The sequence below is a fragment of the Carassius carassius genome, chromosome 33 (assembly GCF_963082965.1).
Source record: "Carassius carassius chromosome 33, fCarCar2.1, whole genome shotgun sequence".
Classification (NCBI taxonomy): domain Eukaryota; kingdom Metazoa; phylum Chordata; class Actinopteri; order Cypriniformes; family Cyprinidae; genus Carassius; species Carassius carassius.
Window position 1 is genome coordinate 30,635,788 of NC_081787.1, and position 19,958 is coordinate 30,655,745.

Here is a 19,958-nt window from a genome sequence, read left to right on the forward strand (position 1 = left end):
TCTCCGATGATCACTGCGTCGCGTCCTGTCTCGCGGAGGGGAGCGAAGCGGTTCCGGATGGAGATGTCGAAGGCAGGAGGGGGAGAAGTCGTCGCCCGGGACCCGGCTCGCGTCCTCCGCTGTGGATGCCCCCAGGGTCCGTGATGTCCCGGCGTCGCAGTGAAGGACATCTGGGAAGATCGCGTCCTGGGTGCACCGGGCCTGTGCAGAGAAACACACGGAGTAGACGTGGTGGGACTGTTAGCAGATCGCTGTATACTTACCCCGGACTTGTGAGCGTCAGCCCGGGATGATTCCAGCGCGGCTCTCCGCTCTCTCAGCTGGGCCTGCCTCACCTCCAGGTCGCGAATCTGCTTTCCCACGGCCTCGAGCTCGAGCTGCACAGAGTGGAGACATTCATCCGCCATTAAAGCAAGTAACAGTGAGTACAGCAGTGGTAATGTGTGTGAATAGAGTATTAGCAATGTAAGCACAGTTAGCTGCAACCACGCCGCTGATGCTAACGGGCTAAAAGCTAATAGCGGACCCGGGAGATCAAAATAAAACTAGTGATAGCGAGGCGCTCTGATTGTTTTTGTTGTAGAATGAGTATTAAACTCCTGTCAGACACTGTAAGATCTTTCCTGGTTAAATTAATGTTTTATTTCAACTGACGGTGTTGCTTACCCGTCCATGCACTGAGTATTGAACTCCTGTCGAATGCTGCAAGAGCCCTCTGGGTTAAGCGATCTTGGCCTTTACATCCGACTACCAGTGAAGCTCACCCGTTCATGACGTGAATATTGAGCTCCCATGTGATGGCGGCAAGAGCCTCCCAGCTACACAACCTTGCCTCTGTCTTACATCAGTGAGACTACCCATTCGATGCAGTGAGGCAACTGACTTTTTCTTCTCCAATCCAACCATAAAAGTCCATCTTCTAATACCTCCTCCTTAGAAATTCTCAGACGCAATTCTCCCATGCACCTCTATTTTAGGCGACAAAAAAATATATAATAAATAAAAAAAAATAATAACAATAATAATAATAATAAAACTCCTTCACTGTCTGGCCAAATACTGGCCATTCAACTTTACCTTTCCATCTTACGTTCGGAGAGGCTTTCCCATTTGATGTCGTGAGTATTTACCTCCCATCGATGAGAGCCTCCCGTCTAGACAACATTACTTTTTCCTTTCTACGGTCGGCTAGGCTTACCCATTCAATGCTCTGAGCATTGAGCTCCCGTCGGATGTCGCCGAGAGTCTCCCGGCTAGACAACTTTTTTCATCCTATGGTCAAAAAAGGCTTACCCATCTGATGCTGTCAGTATTGAGCTCCCATGTGATGCTGGCGTGAGCCTCTTGCTCACACACCCTTGTCTTTTCCTCCTACGGTCAGCGAGGCTTACCCGTTTGAAGCCTTGAGTATTGAGCTCCCATCGGTATTTCGTTCCTGCTTGACGCATGACGAGGCTCAGCCGTATGACAACAAGAGTCTCGGCCTCCAAACGCAGTCCAAATCTTTTCCCCCTGCCTGGAGAGGCTTTACCGTTTGATGTCCTGATCTCCCATCGGTTGCTGCAAGAGCCTGCACAGTCAGGTTTTCCTATTCCCGCTCCCTGGCTGGCGAGGCTTACCCGTCTCATGCAGTGAGTATTGAGCTCCCGTCAGATGTCGGCGAGAGTGCTCCCGGTTGGGTTTTCTTTACTTGCTGCCCACAAGCAGGTCTTATCCATCTGATGCCATGAGTATTGATCTCCCGTTGGATGTCGCAAGAGTCCTCTTTGTCGGCGGCCCAAAGCCTGTTTATCTGTTCAACAAAGAGGACCTACACGTCAGTCGTCCTGAGTGTTGATCTCCAGTCGGAGGCTTCATGGGCCCTCTCAGTCAGTTATCTGCCCTGGTTGCCCACTGATTAGCAGCCAACACTGTGACCTATTCCAGTCGAGGCAACTCGGGCCCTCCTGGTCGGGCTATCCAATCACGCTGCTCCTGCTTTTCAGCTTTTCAGCTGGTAGGGCTCATCCGTTCCAATGCAGTGAGATGCTCCGGTTGAGCAACAGCCCGACCGGGAGCCCCAAATCACACAGTCCGATACAAGCAGCTGGTAGGGCCTACCTCTCCAAATATGTAAAGTTGCTCCCACTGGACTACATAGGCTCTTCCGACCTGTCAACCAGCTGACTTTCCAAATATCAGCCCCCGCCAAATCTCAATGCTATTGTGGGGGGGGGGAGGGGGGTCCTTAGTCTGGCGGCTGTCCTTTCCGTTATTGCTTTTTTGGGGGGTACTCTAGGTTCGGGCCATTCCCAAGCTCGGAGCCCTTCCCCAGACAGCAAGCCAAATAGGCATTATAATACTTCAGCTAATTAAATGTAAGTGTGAACTTGTGAAATTAAGTTTCATTAACAAGATTCAGGAGGAGCACGTCAGATACTTAGCCTAATCAGCCCAGGTTGAGCACACTTAAGATAAACAACCCTAGGGTATAAATACAGCTGACTTACCTGTCTCCATTGATGGTTTATCAGCATGCCCCCTCCACCCCATCTCCTTCGCTTAGAGTTCATTTTATGAATTCTAGAATATTGACAAAAGCTGAGAGAAACATTTATCAAACTGAAGAGGCTTTATGACTTGTTTTTGGAGTGATGAAGGTCCATGATTACTTTTTAGGCAGACAATTCATTTTATTCCACAGACCATAAGCCTTTGTTGAAAATTCTAGGTCCTAAAATGGAGTAACAACCCTTGCTACCGCCATAAATTATATATATATATATATATATATATATATATATATATATATAATAAAGAAAAATTTATCTGCATACCAGTTTGAAATCCAATACAAAAGATCTGAACAGCATAGATATGCTGATGCCTTATAAATGCTGCCTGTTAAAGAGGATGATTCTATCCAGCCCATTCCAGTGTATAGACTGTCATATCTGGAGGAACTTCCTGTCACTGCAAAATGACTTGCATATGAAACAAAGATGGACCCCATTCTAAAAAAGGTTAAAGAACATGTAATTTATGATTACCCAAAATAAAAGTTTGATCACTCCATAAAGTTTGACAGACCCTCGAAAGTCAGGACCTTAAATGGAGTGGTACCATTTCAAAAGTGCTGGGTCCAGTAATATATCTGGTCAAATGGAAACTGTGTAAAAAGATATGCGATGAGCAATGTGTGAATGAGCAATGTGTAACAGCAATGTAAATCAGCATGTTCCTTATAAAGGAGGAAACTGGGACTATGATGTGAACACAGCTCTTACTAAGGACAAAGAAACTGTCATAGGCAGAGCTGAGACTGAACTGAGATCAGTGGCCGAGTTGGAAACTGGAACAATGCCAGCTTCATCAATAACTGAAACCATTTCTGTAAATAGTTGTCCTGTTAGAAACAGATGTGCACCACAGAGGGTGGATTTGTAAAATTAAATAAATAAATAAAATGAAAAAAGGTATGTGCAATACCAGTCAGCCCAGATTCTCTTAGAAGTTGTAATAGATTAACATTTACATGCTATGTTAATTTAAGGAGGTTTCCAAGTTCAGCTGATAGTAAATTGTAATAGGTTGTATAATGTTGAAAGCCTGTGATTGGCTGCTAATTGGAGTGTGTAGGCAGTAGAGAGCTGATGCAATCAATTTTTGTGCATTTTGTGGGATGCAGCTGTGATGCTGGTTATAGTTCTGAAATAAAAAAAAATTATTTCCGCTCCAAATGTTTCTGTGCCATGTTTCAGTAAAATCTCTAAACAAACTATGATTGTCTCTGGACAGTACAGCCGCAACCAAGGAAACACAACAAGAACAGGGGGAAGAGCCGTCCCCTCTGGGCTCCTCTTCCAACCATTCTGCTGGCTAACCTTCAGTCACTGGACAACAAACTCTGTGAACTTCTAGCATGCATCTCCTATCAAGAACAACATTCAATTAAATTTTATTTGTGAAGCGCTTTTTAAGATACATATCGTTGCAAAGCAACTTTAAAGAAATATAAGTTTCTACAATATCTAGCAGTAGCTTATCAGTGGTGACTCTGTTTATGTGCATATGTCAAAAATCAATTAGAGACATAATCAAACTGACAATGAACACTATTAACACTATGTTGTTTGAGGGTTCTGAGGACTTCTGAGGGGATGGCATCATCTCTTCTCAGGTGTTCTGGATTCAGACAGAAGTTTGTGTAAATCCTATTTACCACTGGATGTCAATCCTGTGGCAAGAACAGAATAACAAATAGAGACATAATTAGCATAGCTGCTGTTTCAACCAAGCAAAATGAATTTGTTTAACCCAAGCTAAGAATTTTAATGTGCACTTGATCATAACTGCAACACAAGATTGTGAGATGCATTATTTGAATGCTTGGTCAAAGAGATGTGTTTTTAATCTAGATTTAAACAGAGAGAGTGTGTCTGAACCCCAAACATTATCAGGAAGGCTATTCCAAATGTGAAAAAGCTCTAACTCCTTTTAGTATTCCTGCTATCCTAAGAACTACCAAAAGTCCAGTGTTTTGTGACCTTAGGGAGCTTGATGAATTGTAGTGGGGTATTAGGTACGCAGTAGTTAAACCATTATGGGCATTCGAATTTTAGTTTAATTTTAGTTTAATTTTCAAGGAGGATTTTCAGTAATTGTAATCTTTTCTGGGAGCATCCTAGGCTTTTTTAAGTGCTGATCAGGGGTGTACGAAAATATTGATACAAGTGAGTAATGCAATATTTTGTTTGCCGATACTGTATCGATTCTCAAAAAAGGAATATTGATATAAAAAAAAAATCATACATTATTCATGGCAGTTGTTTCGATTTGAGTTCACACCCTGACCGCTAGATGGCAGTCTTCATCTCTGAACAACAGTGAGAGTAACATGAAACACTAGCATTAGGGCACGCCACTTATGTTAGCATTAATATCGCTGGTGCTGCTAATAATGGAGGATGAAAGAATTGTCCCTGTTCCTGGTGCGGTGTACAAAGCAGAAGTGTGCCGTCATTTGGGCTTTTGTGGTAACGTAATCACCACTGATAAGCAACTACGAAATATTGTAGAAACTTAATTTTCTGTAAAGTTGCTTTGCAACTATTTGTATTGTAAAATGCGCTATACAAATAAACTTGAATTGAATTGTGTTCTTAATGACAGCTTTCCTAAAAATATATTCTATTCCTAAAATAAGAAATATCCCAATATATTGCCTTGCTGACAGTATTGGAATGTATCGCAACATCAGTATTGTGATATGTATCATATCGCCAGATTCTTGGCGATACACAGCCCTAGTGCTGATGTCCTGCACCCCAACAGAGTCATAGCGGAACTCCTGTCGGACAACATCTCAAGGATGCTACCTTCCATATGACTAGTAAGCCAGTTCTCAAATAACTGCTAAGCTGGCTTTTTTTTACCGACTTAAATAATAAAAGTACTTCGCTGTCCAATCTATTAAGATCTATTCCCCAAACAGCGAGGTAAAAATATTAATTTAATGTAGATCTAGAAACAATCTGCTCGTGATTAAACCAGAAATACATCTCAGGTTACGTATGTAACCATGGATGCACAAGGGAACGAGACCCTGCGTTGGAGAATGCTTTGGGAACGCCTTCAGTATGATCAGCTCTGAATTATGTGTGTAATCAGACCAATGGATGGGCAAGACATCGTAGTTGGGTGACGTCAGAAACCAGGAAGCTTAAAAGCACATGCTGTGAAACCGGCATTTAGCCTGTAGGAATGAAGCAATCGCTGGCTGGGATGCCGGAAGTATGGCCCTGAGACGCAGCATCCCATTCCCTCGAGGAACCATGGTTACATACGTAACTTGAGATTTTCATCTTCAGGAACTTGAGCTGCGTCAGAGAAAGCTTTGGGAATGAGAATGAACATGCTGCCAGATTTTCAAATCTCTGCCTAGTGTGGAGGAGCACAGCTAAAGCAAGATAATCAGACAAGAGCCTGACAGAGGCGTCCAATGGGGACAGAACTCTCCAGAACTCCCTGGGGCAGAGAAACCTGGACAAAATCATACAGAGGAAGCCTCAGCCACATCTTCAGGCAGTTGATATGGCATGTCAGATAGTGACCCCTCCACAGACCGCGGGCAGGGTGGCCACTCTTGACCGCACACCAGCCGGGGGTGAACCCCTTGGTCTTGAGCCACCACTGTAGGGGTCTCATGTACAGCAGGCCAATAGTTTTCATGATGGACGTAGCTGTCATCAGACCCAGCAATCTCCGAGACTGCTTGACAGTGAGTGACCAGCCTTTTCTAACTCTCATGACTACAGTGAGGATCGACTCGATCTGAGCAGCTGACATACGTGCCTGCATCGTGGTCAAATCCCACACCACGCCCAGATAAGTGGTTCTCTGTACTAGTGAAAGCACACTTTTTTGGCATTAAGTCTTAATCCAGCTCCTTCATGTGAGTGAGAATGACACCTTGATGCCGAAATGCCACCCACTCTGATATAGCCAATAGCAACCAATCGTCAAGTCATCTTTATTTATATATCTTATAATCATAGAGATTTGCATCACGCACCTCGCCCTGCAGTGCGGGTATATTAAGAGAGTGCAAGCAGTCATGCCTCACAGCATTGGAACAGCAATTGTGGCGATTGAACGTAACGTCTTCGTTCCCTCCTTCAGGGAACAAGGGTTACATATGTAACGAAGACATTACTTTTCAGTTGGTCAGGTTCGACGTTACGTTGGTGACTGATGAATTGGGATCTGTATGGAAAACACCACTATTGCTGACCCCCTCCCATGCCCTGTGAAAGCTGGAAGTCCGGTGGCAGACTGACTGCCGAGGGTGTGGGAGGAACTTAAACAGTGTTCAACAAAAGGGAAACTGTACTGAGAAGCACTTGAGTGCACATATCCGGTCCGCAGAGGGGAATTGCACACCGTGATCGACAACAATCGAGTCCAGTGTTACTGACCATCTGAGGCCAGTACACGACAGAACACATGCTCTGCATGGAGATTATAGAATCTCACAAACATGTTAGGTGTCGCCCAGCTGGCAGCTCTACAGATGTTTGCTATCGAGGCACCCCGCACCAACGCCCGGAAAGATGCCACACTTCTCTTAAATGCATAAAGCATAGACGGTACTGAGCAGAGCAATGGCTGGGTCTGGATAGTGCTTTCAATTTTGCCACCTGATCCCTGAAAGGCGTGGCAGGAACTTTGGGCACATATCCAGGCTGGGGTCTCAGGACAATGTGAGAGTTTGCTGGGCCACATTCAAGGCACGCATCGTCGATCAAAAATACCTGCAGGTCCCTGACCCTCTTGACCGTAGCCAATGCAGTGAGGAGCACTGTCTTTAGTGCCAGAAACTTAAGCTCTACTGACTGCAGAGGCTAGAGGGGTTCCTGCTTTAAGTATGTGAGGACCTTGGGAAGATCTCAAGGGGGTACCAGGTGAGGGCACGGAGTCTCCTATAAATAAACAATAAACAATTTTCCTGGAAGGTCAGGTTGATGTGAGAGCTATTGTGAGGGCTGACATGAGGGCTGATGTAACATCCTGAAGTGGGGGCTTGTGAAGGGCCCAGTTCAGAACACGCAGGTCCAAGATTGGTCATAACCCACCGCCTCTCTTGGGTACAATGAAGAAGGGGCTGTAAAACCCTGACTTCATATCGGCTGGAGGGACCAGCTCTATCACGTCTTTCGCCAGCAGGACTGCGATTTCTGCTCGGAAGACAGGAGCATCTTTGTCCAGCACAGAGGTGAACTGGATGCCCCTGAAAGACGCCAGGCGAACTGAATCACATAGAAGAGTCTGATGGTTTTCTTGAGCCAGCGAGACGGACTGGGGACTAGCCAGACCCCAGAAACTAATCAAGTAGGACTAGGGGAACCACCAACGTTCCTGTGAGAGGGCACAGCATCCTCGAACCGGGCCCTGCTGCTTGCTTGGGCAGGCCTAGGCACTAGATGCAGTGATCGTTACCTTCAGATGGAGCCAGGAAGTTAACACTCGAAGGTGATTCATCTCTCTAGCGAGATCCCAATTTGTCAGTCATTGACGTAACGTCAAACATGACTTACTGAAAGGAACCTGCTTCTCAATATTATTAACTCGTCGTTATCTTTAGGTCAAGGTGGTTATTAAGCCTCTTATTAAGAAACCGCAACTAGGTCCTAGATCCTAGAGAACTGGCAAATTACAGAACCATTTAAAATCTTCCATTTCTATCTTTATGAAGAATTTCAGTCGGGTTTTAGACCCCACCATAGCATAGGAACTGCAATTATTAAAACTACAAATGACTTGCTTCTTGTGCCAGACCAAGGCTGCAGCTCATTGCTAGTTTTACTTGATCTTAGTACTGCCTTCGACAACATAGATCACGACATACTCATAGATAGATTACAAAATTATACAGGTATTCAAGGGTAAAATGGTTTAGATTCTACCTGTCTGATCGCTACCACTTTGTTTATTTAAATGGGCAGTCATCTCATGTATCACCAGTAAAATATGGAGTGCCACAAGGATCTGTCCTAGGTCCTCTGCTATTTTCAATATACATGTTGCTGTCACGGTTCATGAATTCACTGTCTCACCTTTTCTGTGCGTGCGGTTGTGTTGGAGGCATGGTTACTGGTTACCTATCACTCTGACCACTGCCACCTGCTGCACTCATCACCGGGCCTATGTGCTGCCTGGTCTACTCTCTCCGCTTCAGATTCCTGGATCTTGCCAGTCCGGTTCGCCCATTGCTTCCCTGCGTCACGATCCTGAGTGGTGGTATCCTCTGCCTGCCTGCCTGCCTCATAGCCCATCTCCACTCGTCTGTGCTTCGTCCAGCGAAACTGACATTATCAATTCACGAGTGGCTGAGTATAATAAATTTCTGTCATTAACTGCCTATTGGATTCTTTGCCTTTCTTTTCCACCCCAAACGTAACAGTTGCCCCTTGTTAATATTATTAGAAAATACAGGATTAGTTTCCACTGTTATGCTGATGATACTCAACTATTTATCTCAAGGAGACCAGATTAAAATAAATTATCTAAACTAACAGAGTGTGCTAAAAATGTAAAAGATTGGATGAGCAATAATTTTCTTCTATTAAATTCGGATAAGACAGAGATATTACTTAGTGGACCAAAAATAAAAAAAGCAGTACATATAATCTCGTAGATTACAATTTGCAACTAGACAGATGTACGGTTACTTCCTCTACAGTAAAAAATCTTGGTGTTATGTTAGACACACACTTGTCTTTTGAAAACCATATTTTTCCATGTTACAGAAAGCATTCTTCCATTTTAGAAACATTGCCAAGCTATGAAACATGTGACCGGATTTTGATGCAGAAAAGCTAGTTCATGCATTCATGACCTCTAGACTGGACTACTGTAATGCACTGCAAGGTGGTTGTCTTCAATAAACAGGTACTACAGGTATTCAAAAATGCAGCAGCTAGAGTCCTTACCAGGTCAAGAAAATATGATCATATTACCCCAATTCTAGTCTCTGCACTGTCTACCTATTAAATTCCGTATCAGTTACAAAATATTATTCATCACCTATAAGGCCCTAAATGGTTTAGCTCCTGCGTACCTAACTAGCTTTCTACCACGCTACAATCCATCACGCTCCCTGAGGTCACAAAACGCTGGACTTTTGGTAGTACCTAGGATAGCAAAGTACAAAGTCCAAGATATTTCGGTTTCTCCTGTAGTGGAAGAAGCTAATGCACAAATGGCATTCTCATTGGCTAGCACTCATCTATCACGGTCCCTGTTTTGATTTCAGCAAATCAGTTCAAGCCAATGCTAGCACCATGATTTATATTGCAGAACCTGATTTTACCAAGTGAGACATCTTTGTTGTCCCTGGAACAACATTGTGATTAACCAATCAGATTTGAAGAACCAGTTTATAGATTTTGTGAAGTTTACGCTTAAAATCACTGTTTGGTGCTTGTACATCAGTGTCATTCATCTATCATTTTCCTCTTATTTTAGGGATTACTCATGGTTAAGGTTAGGTTTAGGTGTAGGGATATGGTCAAGAATAAATTTTTGGAGTAAAATGTTGTTTCAGGGTCAACAAAATTTGTTGACCTAGGAACACATCTAACTCAGCAAAATCAGGACGTGCATTTATATTCATGAATCCAGCAGCTCATCAATCTAAGTGCAATGTATATTGTTAGTATAGTAGTATTAGTAGTAGTTTTATTATCTTTAATAACAATTACTGATTATGATTTATTTAGTATCATCTATTTTTTTTTTTACATAAACCCTAAATGCCCAACAATATCTTAAGCATCACCACCGGTCCTAAATTCTGTTACAATTACAAATAAGCATTATATGTTTGTGCTCAAATAAGACGTGAAGACATGACCAAAGGATTGTTTGTGAAAAGGTGCTTTTAAAACTATTAAAATAGGTGGGGTATTTTAAGCTCTTCATGACTTGAGCAATATCAGAAACCAGCTGAGAAAAGATCAACAAAGATTAAAAGTCAGCTATTTAACTCATAAATCTATTGTCTGCTTATTTTGGAGTAATCTATTACATGATTGAGTTGAAAGTCTGAAAGTGTTTTAACAGATTATAGTGTATTAAAGGTACAGGTTGTAGGACCTGTCACTAGAGGGCGCACTACCAAAACAATAAAAAATTGCGTGGTTTGATGACGCTAAGAAGGAGCGTGGAATGATGGGATTTGTTGTCTTCTACCCAACCGCTGACGGCCATCAATCAGATGGAAAGATAAATCATGGATTTAACGCGAGTTCAACGTTTTGCACGAGTAGATTACATAAAAAGTCAAAGCAAAGACGCGATCAGACTATAGATCAGACGCGTCCTCGCGCGGGTCTAGAGACGTGATGCCCCGCGTTTGGCGTTTATGCCCCATAATACTAATCTTGTTGATTGTTATAATAGCATACATTTTCTGTAAAGATACGAATCAAAACAAATTACCTGTCGAGTAAAACAAATGCGAGATCAGCATCTCTTTCTAGTTGTACCTTTAATTTCTGACAAGACTCAACAATTTTTTTATTTTTTGTAGAATGTGATGAGGGTTTACAGACAGGATGTTATGAAAGTTTAATTTGATCATCTGTGAAACTAATTTTGTTTTCAGTGAATACCGACAAGATATTTACTTGAAAATCTACACATAATCACTCAGTAGAAATCCATGAACAATCACATACTGAGAATGTAACAGAAAACAGGCTGAAAGAAAAGATATCTGCCTTATCTCATAGTTTAATGCTACATAAAAAAGAAAGAAAGAAAGAGAGAAAGAAAAAAAGAAAGAAAGAAAAAGAAATTAACAACGTATGTTTTAAGGGTAACTAAAAACATTATAGATAATGTTATAGTAATTATAGATTTGACCCCAGACATTAATTACAGATGTAATTACAGGAATGTGTTTTTAAATCAAAGTACAATGTAAAAACATGTAAGTACACAATAAGTGCGCTGTATCAAATTATTGATATAAATGTAAGTACATTATAGTTAAAGACTAGATAGAAACAGTAGAGCAAAAACATCTCTCTTTTTCATCACGAGCACAGATCAGGCAACACTGTGAGATAAATAGCAGAAGTAAGAATGAAAAAAAAAATAGCAGAAAACTGTTCACACCCTCACAGGAAACTAATAAATGAGTCAGTGTGAGAAGACAGAAACAGAAAGTACACCGCCTGAGATCAAGGATAATTTTTTAAAATACATATAAAAAAAATCTAAACTGTTTAAAAGATGAGGTGCTTCCAAAGCAAGAGGCTGGAGTGATGTATAAATGGTGAGCTTATCTGAGGAAACGTTATCTGCTTTGGGTTGAGAGCACATGTTGACGTGTGTTCCTGTCAGAGACCACTTCATTTATACGGTAAGATCCTCTTTTCATACACTTTTCATTGGGTGCAGGTCAGACCATTACAGTATAGTCAAGTGTTAAAGCTTGTTAGCTTAGGAAGACCTAATACTAAACCTTAACTAAAATAATGCTAGCAGATTCTTCTGAGCAGAGTGGGATGTATGATGGGTTGACATGCATTGGCATCATTTTTACATGCTTTCAAAACTCAATAAGGCTAAACATGTTCCTCTGCGTTCTATAGTCTGACAGAAAGATTGATTACAGTGACGTTTTTGCTCTTGTAACACAGACTCGCACATGTGAACGTGAACAGTGCATTTTTGAGGCACAATACATACTTTGGAAATTGAGTTGAATCTAAAGACAGCCTTAAATCACAATCCTAAATAGTATTAATATTATTAATACTACTACAAATGTGTCTAATAAAAGATGAATTAGAATAAAAGTATTCAGTAGATTTAGCCAACAGTTGGAGGCTGAAAGGCCTGGGTTGTGCTCAGATTCTGGGTGAAGGGTAAACACTTATCTTCTTCGGTCCATTACTTTACAGCCAACCGAGTCCAGGAATTTGTTTTTTTCTTCAATCTAACTTCTACTCTGTTAACCTTTATGTTCCTTTAAATGGAAAGTTCTTTTTAAAACAGTTTATAATAATATTATTTTAATCAGTCTGTTTCCTTTCTTACTTAAATCTAAAGATTTAGCTTTCATATTATGTATAACTTTTTACAATCATCATCATCATCACCATTATCATTATTATTATTATTATTGTATTTTTTTGATTAACTGATTCACTAATTATAATATTGGTGCATCTAGACTTTACAGAATATAATTTGGTTATGTGCGTTGTGAAGTGTGTTTGTAGGATTTCAACATCTAATAATTTATACAGTTTGAAAAAGTAACATCAATCATAATGCAGTCAAGTGGGATGGTATGTTTCTGTGAAACACACAGGCTGATCTAGTGCAGTAACACAGTGCACACGTATGAATATGGAAAGTCCCTTACTGAGAAAAATGACGGTCTCATGGTGAACAGTGCACAAAACCCACAAACTGACATCAAAGAGGAAAATGGCTGCATGTTCATCATACGGAAATGTGGCCAGTATCTTGTTTCAGTTGTGAGGGGGAACGGGTTACAGCTAGTGTGTGAGAGGTGGAAGACAAAGATGCAAACAGCACTCATATCTCATTCCTCTCCAAAAACACAAACCACACATTGTGAATCAGTAGGTCAGAAATGCAGTTTCTATGTTCGGGTTTCACTGATAGTTGTCCGTGTGCTCAGTACGGCATGCAGGCTGATATCTCCTCAGGTCTCCTCACAGCGAGTCGAGACAGTGAGCAAGGGAATCCATCGAAAACCGTTTTTCATTGTCGAGAAAAGTGTGTGTGTGCGTGGGGGGAGGGGGTTGTTTTTGTTTATTTTTTCTCTGGTTCCAGATTTCAGGAGTATATATTTGTTGGGAATATAAATATATTAAAGGGATACTCCACCCCAAAATAAAAATGTTGTTTTTAAATTTTAATCACAACGTCGTTCCTAACCTGTAAACGCTTAGTTCGTCTATGGAACAAAATTAAAGATGTTTTGTCTTCTCTCTGTCTCTCTGAATCACTGTAGAGCCATTACTTTGATGCAGAGAGACACAGAGGAGAGAAATTGTTAAACGAAGTCTTTATTTTTGTTTTATTCGTGTACAAAAAGTATTGTCGTTGCTTCATAAAATTACAGTTGAACCACTGATGGCAGATTGAATATTCTGACGATGTCTTTCATACTTTTCTGAACCTGGATAGTGTGTTTTACTTGGCAGTCTATGGGACAGTCACAAGCCTCCCGGTTTTCATCCAAAATATCTTAAACTGTGTTCCAAAGATGAACAAAGCTTTTACGAGTTTGAAATGACATGGGGGTAAGTGAATATTGACCAAATTTCCATTTTGGAGTGGAGTATCCCTTTAAATATGAATAAAGTGTGTGTGTATCAGGAATCATACCTTCAGTTGCTGAAGCCACTATATTTTTATCATTCATTTGAAACAAATCTATAATTTATATAAGGAATAATTGACATCAAGCTGTTGAATTATTAGAAAAATACTACACACCCAGGGTGAACAGTATCGGAAGCACTTGTGAAGTGGAGAGGTTCAAATAAGGAGAAAGTAGAACAGAAAAAAAAAAAAAAAAAAAAGTACATTGGTAAAACACACAGCAATATATATAAAGTTCTACTTTCTGATCATTTTTGACACCTTTTTTTTTCCTTGTTGATTTGGTGAAGTTGCATCAGAACATCCATACAACACATGGTTATTCATATAAATCACTGTAAAAATGTAAACTTTAATTAGAATTTTAACAACTGCATATGTAAATGCATTCTGTAATTATTAACAGATAATTGGAACAGTGCTTATTTTAATGACTGTTTCCTGATGTCATCATGATTTCTGTAAAACAGCCCTTTAATGAACACCTCACTGATACCCCTTTTAGCTTTTAGATTGGTATTTTATTTGCTTGAAGCTTTTTAATGATCTTCTGAAAATGAAGCTTCGTTAAGTCAAGTCACCTTTATTTATATAGCGCTTTAAACAAAATACATTGCGTCAAAGCAACTGAACAACATTCATTAGGAAAACAGTGTCAATAATGCAAAATGATAGTTAAAGGCAGTTCATCATTGGATTCAGTTATGTCATCTCTGTTCAGTTAAATAATGTCTGTGCATTTATTTGCAATCAAGTCAACGATATCGCTGTAGATGAAGTGACCCCAACTAAGCAAGCCAAAGCATTTTGGACTAGCTGTAGTTTGTTTACTAAGCGTGCAGAACAACCACCCAATAAAGCATTACAATAATCTAATCTTGAGGTCATAAACACATGGATTAACGTTACCTCACTGACACGTCACGGTAGACTCAAATACAAAGCATGTTGATTGCGCTGTTCCATACTCACTATCCATTTACTGCAATGCTACAGTTTTATTAGTCAAAATACCCATGTAGTGTTTTACCTGGTGTAACGTTCAAGATTCAAGATTTTTATTTATCACATACATGATTATATAGAGCATATTAAATGTGAATCAAGTCCACATCATGGACAGTGCAATTATTAAAGAATACAACACAGATGAAAATATACATAAATATAGGTATGAAAGAATAAAAGTAAACAATAATATATAAGAATAAAATATAAAAAGATGTATAATGTAGAATTAAATATAGAAAAGAACCTAATGTGTATGAAAGTATACTGTAGTCTTACATATTAAGATACACAGGAATATAGAAGAGGCGGATGTGCAAACAGGTTGTGACACTGTCAATATGTCAATATGAGGTAGAGAATGATGAATATATTACTGATTATTAAGTGATTATTAAGAGGAGGTGTGTTGATGTTAAGAGGCTGGGTTTGAGTTTAGGAGCCTGATGGCCTGGGGGTAGAAACTCCTCCTAATAACAGAAGCACTTACCAGATGGCAGCAAAGTGAAAAGACAGTTTTCAGGGTGGATGGGGTCCTTGATGATTTTAACAGCTCTGCTTTTTTTAGGTAGATGTCCTGCAGAGAGGGGAGAGCAGAGCCTGAGATGTGCTCAGCTAAGCGCACGACTCTCTGCAGGGCTTTGCTGTCCTGACTGGAGCTGTTCCTATACCACTCCCAGTACAACTATTAAAAACTATGACATGTGAATGTCAGTTGACTGAATGAAAATTAAAACACCTTGCGAGCTCAACCACTGTTCCCAAATAGGATAAAAGTCCTTCCTTAACCACAAACATTTATGCTGCTTGTAAACGCTGTCCTCTGTTGTCAGAGAAAACATTAGCAAAAAAATATTATTGCAAAATATAGTAAATGCAATTACTGAATTTGTGGTTTTTAACGATATGCATGTTTGTGTTCTTATGTAAGGAAGATACAAATTGAAATGGAAAAATTACATGTCTAATTTATTGGCGTATTAAACATTCTAGTTTTGTGAAAAGACACAAGTTTGATGCAAGTAAAAATGAAGAAAATAAAGTATTGTCATTATATTGTGCAAAATACAATTCATCTAAATGATACAGTTGGTGTAAAATTTTTATTTTTGTTTGGTCCAAATAGCCCGCATGTTCCCATTATTCTTGGTCATGAATTAGGGGATTTAGGGGAAGTCGTGGCCTATTGGTTAGAGAGTTGGACTCGCAATCCTGTTGTGAGTTGTGAGTTCGAGTCTCGGGCCGGCAGGAATTGTGGGTGGGGGGAGTGCATGTACAGTTCTCTCTCCACCTTCAATACCACAACTTAGGTGCCCTTGAGCAAGGCATCGAACCCCCAACTGCTCCCCGGGCGCCGCAGCATAAATGATGAACACTGCTCCGGGTGTGTGTTCACAGTGTGTGTGTGTGTTCACTGCTCTGTGTGTGTGCACTTCGGATGGGTTAAATGCAGAGCACAAATTCTGAGTATGGGTCACCATACTTGGCTGAATGTCACTTCACTATTATCACTATTGAATTGATGTTGTAATCTGCTGTCAGTGAGCTAAATCTGATCATGCCTCGTCACGTCTGTTCAAATCATGTCTGTCCAAGGAAAAGTCTCTGTTTTGGATTATGTTTGGATTTTAGGATAACTTTTATAAATAATGCTGTACTTGGGTTCACCACAACTTACTGTTGAGTGGACTAATCATTACAAGTTGTAAATGTTGACTACAGTATAGATTCAGTCACATGGTACAGAGAGAACATTTACTGTATTGGCAGCAAACCTCATATCTTCATCATATTTCACTACACCTTTTGATAACACAGTGTACTGATAATATTACAAATTTTAATTTTTTTTTTATGTCATTTACGTAAGTTAGGTTAATGTGTTTTTAGTAATGTGGCATCTGTAGCCTACAGAAACAATGATTATGTGGATTGAAAATAGGCTAAACTGTAATGAAAGTATTACTAGTGTGATCAGTTTTCAGGATTTTTGCACTAAGAATTTAAATGAAAATGTATACCTTTAATGTGAAAATTGCACCAAAACAAATGAAATAATAATAATTCAGGCATATCATCTGGTGAATAAATATACATCCTACTGCATGCACGATACATCATTCAAAATAGAAATTTTGTATTCACAAATATGCCCGTTCAACAAAATGCTTCACATTCATTTAATTCTGACATTTGCAGACACAATTTGCAATTAAGTATAGCAATGTACAATTGTGAATTTTTCCAACCAATGAGTAGATTAATGAATTCATATTCATAGCATTGAGAGATTATTAATTCGTAGCTAGATGTGGGTTTCAAAATACTGAAAGCTGTAGTAAGAACGTTTTAAAAGCTCAATGAATCAAATAGGATGGACTCAGTAAAGACATTGATGAACAGTGTTGGGGGTAACACATTACAAGTAACACGAGTTACGTAATCAGATTACTTTTTTCAAGTAACTAGTAAAGTAACACATTCATTTTTAATTTACAAGAAAATATCTGAGCTATTTTCAAAAATTGATTTCCCATTTATGGACTGACAAGTCTCCTGTTCCCATATTGGGAGAAATCAACTGCAGAAGATTTGTATGCGCATGGTGTGGTTCTAGACTAAATGTGAATGTGCATAAATTCTTCCCACTTGCAAAACAATTACTTTTCCCTACAGCCTGAGGTTTATTCATTACACTTTTTGGTGTGAATAGGCTTTTAAATTTGCTATAAATAGAACTTGTATTAAAAACAATCAAGCCCCGCTCATATTTAAAAAGTAACGTGAAAGTAACTCAACTCAAACGTAACACATTACTTTCTATAAAAAATAAGTAACATAATTAGGTACTTTAAGGAGTAACGCAATATTGTAATGCATTACTTTTAAAAGTAACTTTCCGCAACACTGTTGATGAATACATGCATGTCACCTGATCCACAAAAGTCTTGTTGCATGCATAATTTATGATGCATTAATACAAAAGAAAACACTTGAATTCACAAACATGTCTCCATTCATACAGATCTCTTCACATCAATTATTGCTTGTGTGGTAAGCTACATTTGCAGCATTTGTAAAGTTCACAGATAGCTGTGCATGAAACTAATGAGCCTCACTGAGACTAATGTCCTTCCTCTGTTAGAATGCAATAATGCTTGATTGTGTCTAACTAGAGCATCTCTGCTGTCTTTCAGAAAAGGACACGACTCTCGTAAGAATGTCAGAAGACTCTGAAGAATCTCTGGGATTTTCTCAATCATCTTTTAAATAAGTGATTTTTGTGTTTCCTGGGTGCTGAGAGGTGTCTTACGACATGTGCCATCCCAAAACTTCAGTGCTATGCCAAGTTGAACCTTTGTAGAGTTAACGGGAGGACTCTCGGACTTGAGTTAAATGAGAAGAAGATGAATGCCAGTCACATCTATTGCAATAACACTACTGCGCACCAAGTAACATCAATACAAGAATATCAGCATCACATCTATGCCATCTTCTACACTGTGATCCTAGTTCCTGGACTGATTGGCAATGTTCTAGCGCTCTGGGTTTTTTACGCCTACATAAAGGAGACGAAGAAGGCTGTGATATTCATGATTAACCTGGCCATCGCTGATCTGCTGCAGGTGCTGTCACTACCTCTGCGCATTTACTACTATTTGAACAACTCGTGGCCTTTTGGAGATGTTGCCTGCATGCTCTGTTTCTATCTAAAATACGTCAATATGTATGCCAGCATCTACTTCCTGGCTTGCATCAGTGTGAGACGCTGTCGACTCATTATCCAGCCGCTGCGCACTGGCACCATGAAAAAACGGCAGGACCGCAGTTTGTGTTTAATTGGGTGGTTCATTGTGTGTTTGGGATGCCTTCCGTTCCCTCTCCTACGAAAAAACCCGACCCCCAATACAGCATTCTGCTTCTCTGAGCTACCCATGATGCCACTCAGCAAAGAACTAGGAGTGTCGCTTGTGACACTGGCAGAGATCACAGGCTTTCTTCTGCCGCTGGCTGTAGTGGTCACCTGCTCATGGCTGACCGCTGCCAGTCTGCGGCAGAGGACCTGTGTGCTACAGGACACTGGGGAGAAGCACAAGGCACTCAAGATGGTTTTGAGTTGTGCTGGTGTGTTCCTGGTTTGCTTTGTGCCCTATCACATAACTTTCCCTTTAGACTTCTTGGCCAAATCAAACTGTAATGTCAGTTTTGGTTTTAGGAATGCAGTGCTCCACGCTCATCCAATCACCTTGTGTCTAGCGAGTTTGAACTGCTGTCTGGACCCAGTCATGTACTACTTCACAACTGATGAGTTCAAACGGCGTCTTTCCAGGCCAGAATTTCACGAAAGTTTGCCATTACAGCACAGAACTTTCTCCACAAATTCTACAGTCTGCGCTCTAAAAGAAACGGACTGAACTGACAGAGACAGCACAAAGAAACTGTTTTAAGCCACAAAATAGAGCTTTTTGTATGTACAATTGATCAACTCCTAACATTTTTCTTAGGAATTTAATAATAAATCATCATTCTGCTCTTAAATGGGAATGGGCAAAAAGACATTTATTTAACCAAAAACAAGAATGTGAGGAAATATTCACATATTTAAAATTTTCTACTTGAATGTACAACCCGAATTCCGGAAAAGTTGGGACGTTTTTTAAATTTTAATAAAATGAAAACTAAAGGAATTTCAAATCACATGAGCCAATATTTTATTCACAATAGAACATAGATAACGTAGCAAATGTTTAAACTGAGACATTTTACACTTTTATCCACTTAATTAGTTCATTTAAAATTTAATGCCTGCTACAGGTCTCAAAAAAGTTGGCACGGGGGCAACAAATGGCTAAAATAGCAAGCAGTTTTGAAAAGATTCAGCTGGGAGAACATCTAGTGATTAATTAAGTTAATTGATATCAGGTCTGTAACATGATTAGCTATAAAAGCTTTGTCTTAGAGAAGCAGAGTCTCTCAGAAGTAAAGATGGGCAGAGGCTCTCCAATCTGTGAAAGACTGCGTAAAAAAATTGTGGAAAA

At 40.0% G+C, this 19,958-nt stretch overlaps 2 protein-coding genes across 2 annotated transcripts in view; both read left to right on the forward strand.

Annotated features, from left to right (window-relative positions):
* LOC132114377 (uncharacterized) overlaps positions 1 to 19,958 on the forward strand; it is a 61,334-nt gene that overhangs the window by 18,630 nt on the left and 22,746 nt on the right. The gene's annotated exons all lie outside the window — the stretch shown is intronic.
* LOC132114376 (probable G-protein coupled receptor 174) lies at positions 11,687 to 19,380 on the forward strand. Its single transcript, XM_059522477.1, has 2 exons — positions 11,687 to 11,908; positions 18,117 to 19,380. The coding sequence occupies exon 2, from the start codon at positions 18,327 to 18,329 to the stop codon at positions 19,332 to 19,334; it is 1,008 nt and encodes a 335-aa protein (XP_059378460.1). The 5' UTR covers positions 11,687 to 11,908; positions 18,117 to 18,326; the 3' UTR covers positions 19,335 to 19,380.

Bases quoted from the DNA above. Each gene is read 5' to 3' on its own strand.
- LOC132114376 (XM_059522477.1), top strand. From the start codon at position 18,327: ATGAATGCCAGTCACATCTATTGCAATAACACTACTGCGCACCAAGTA.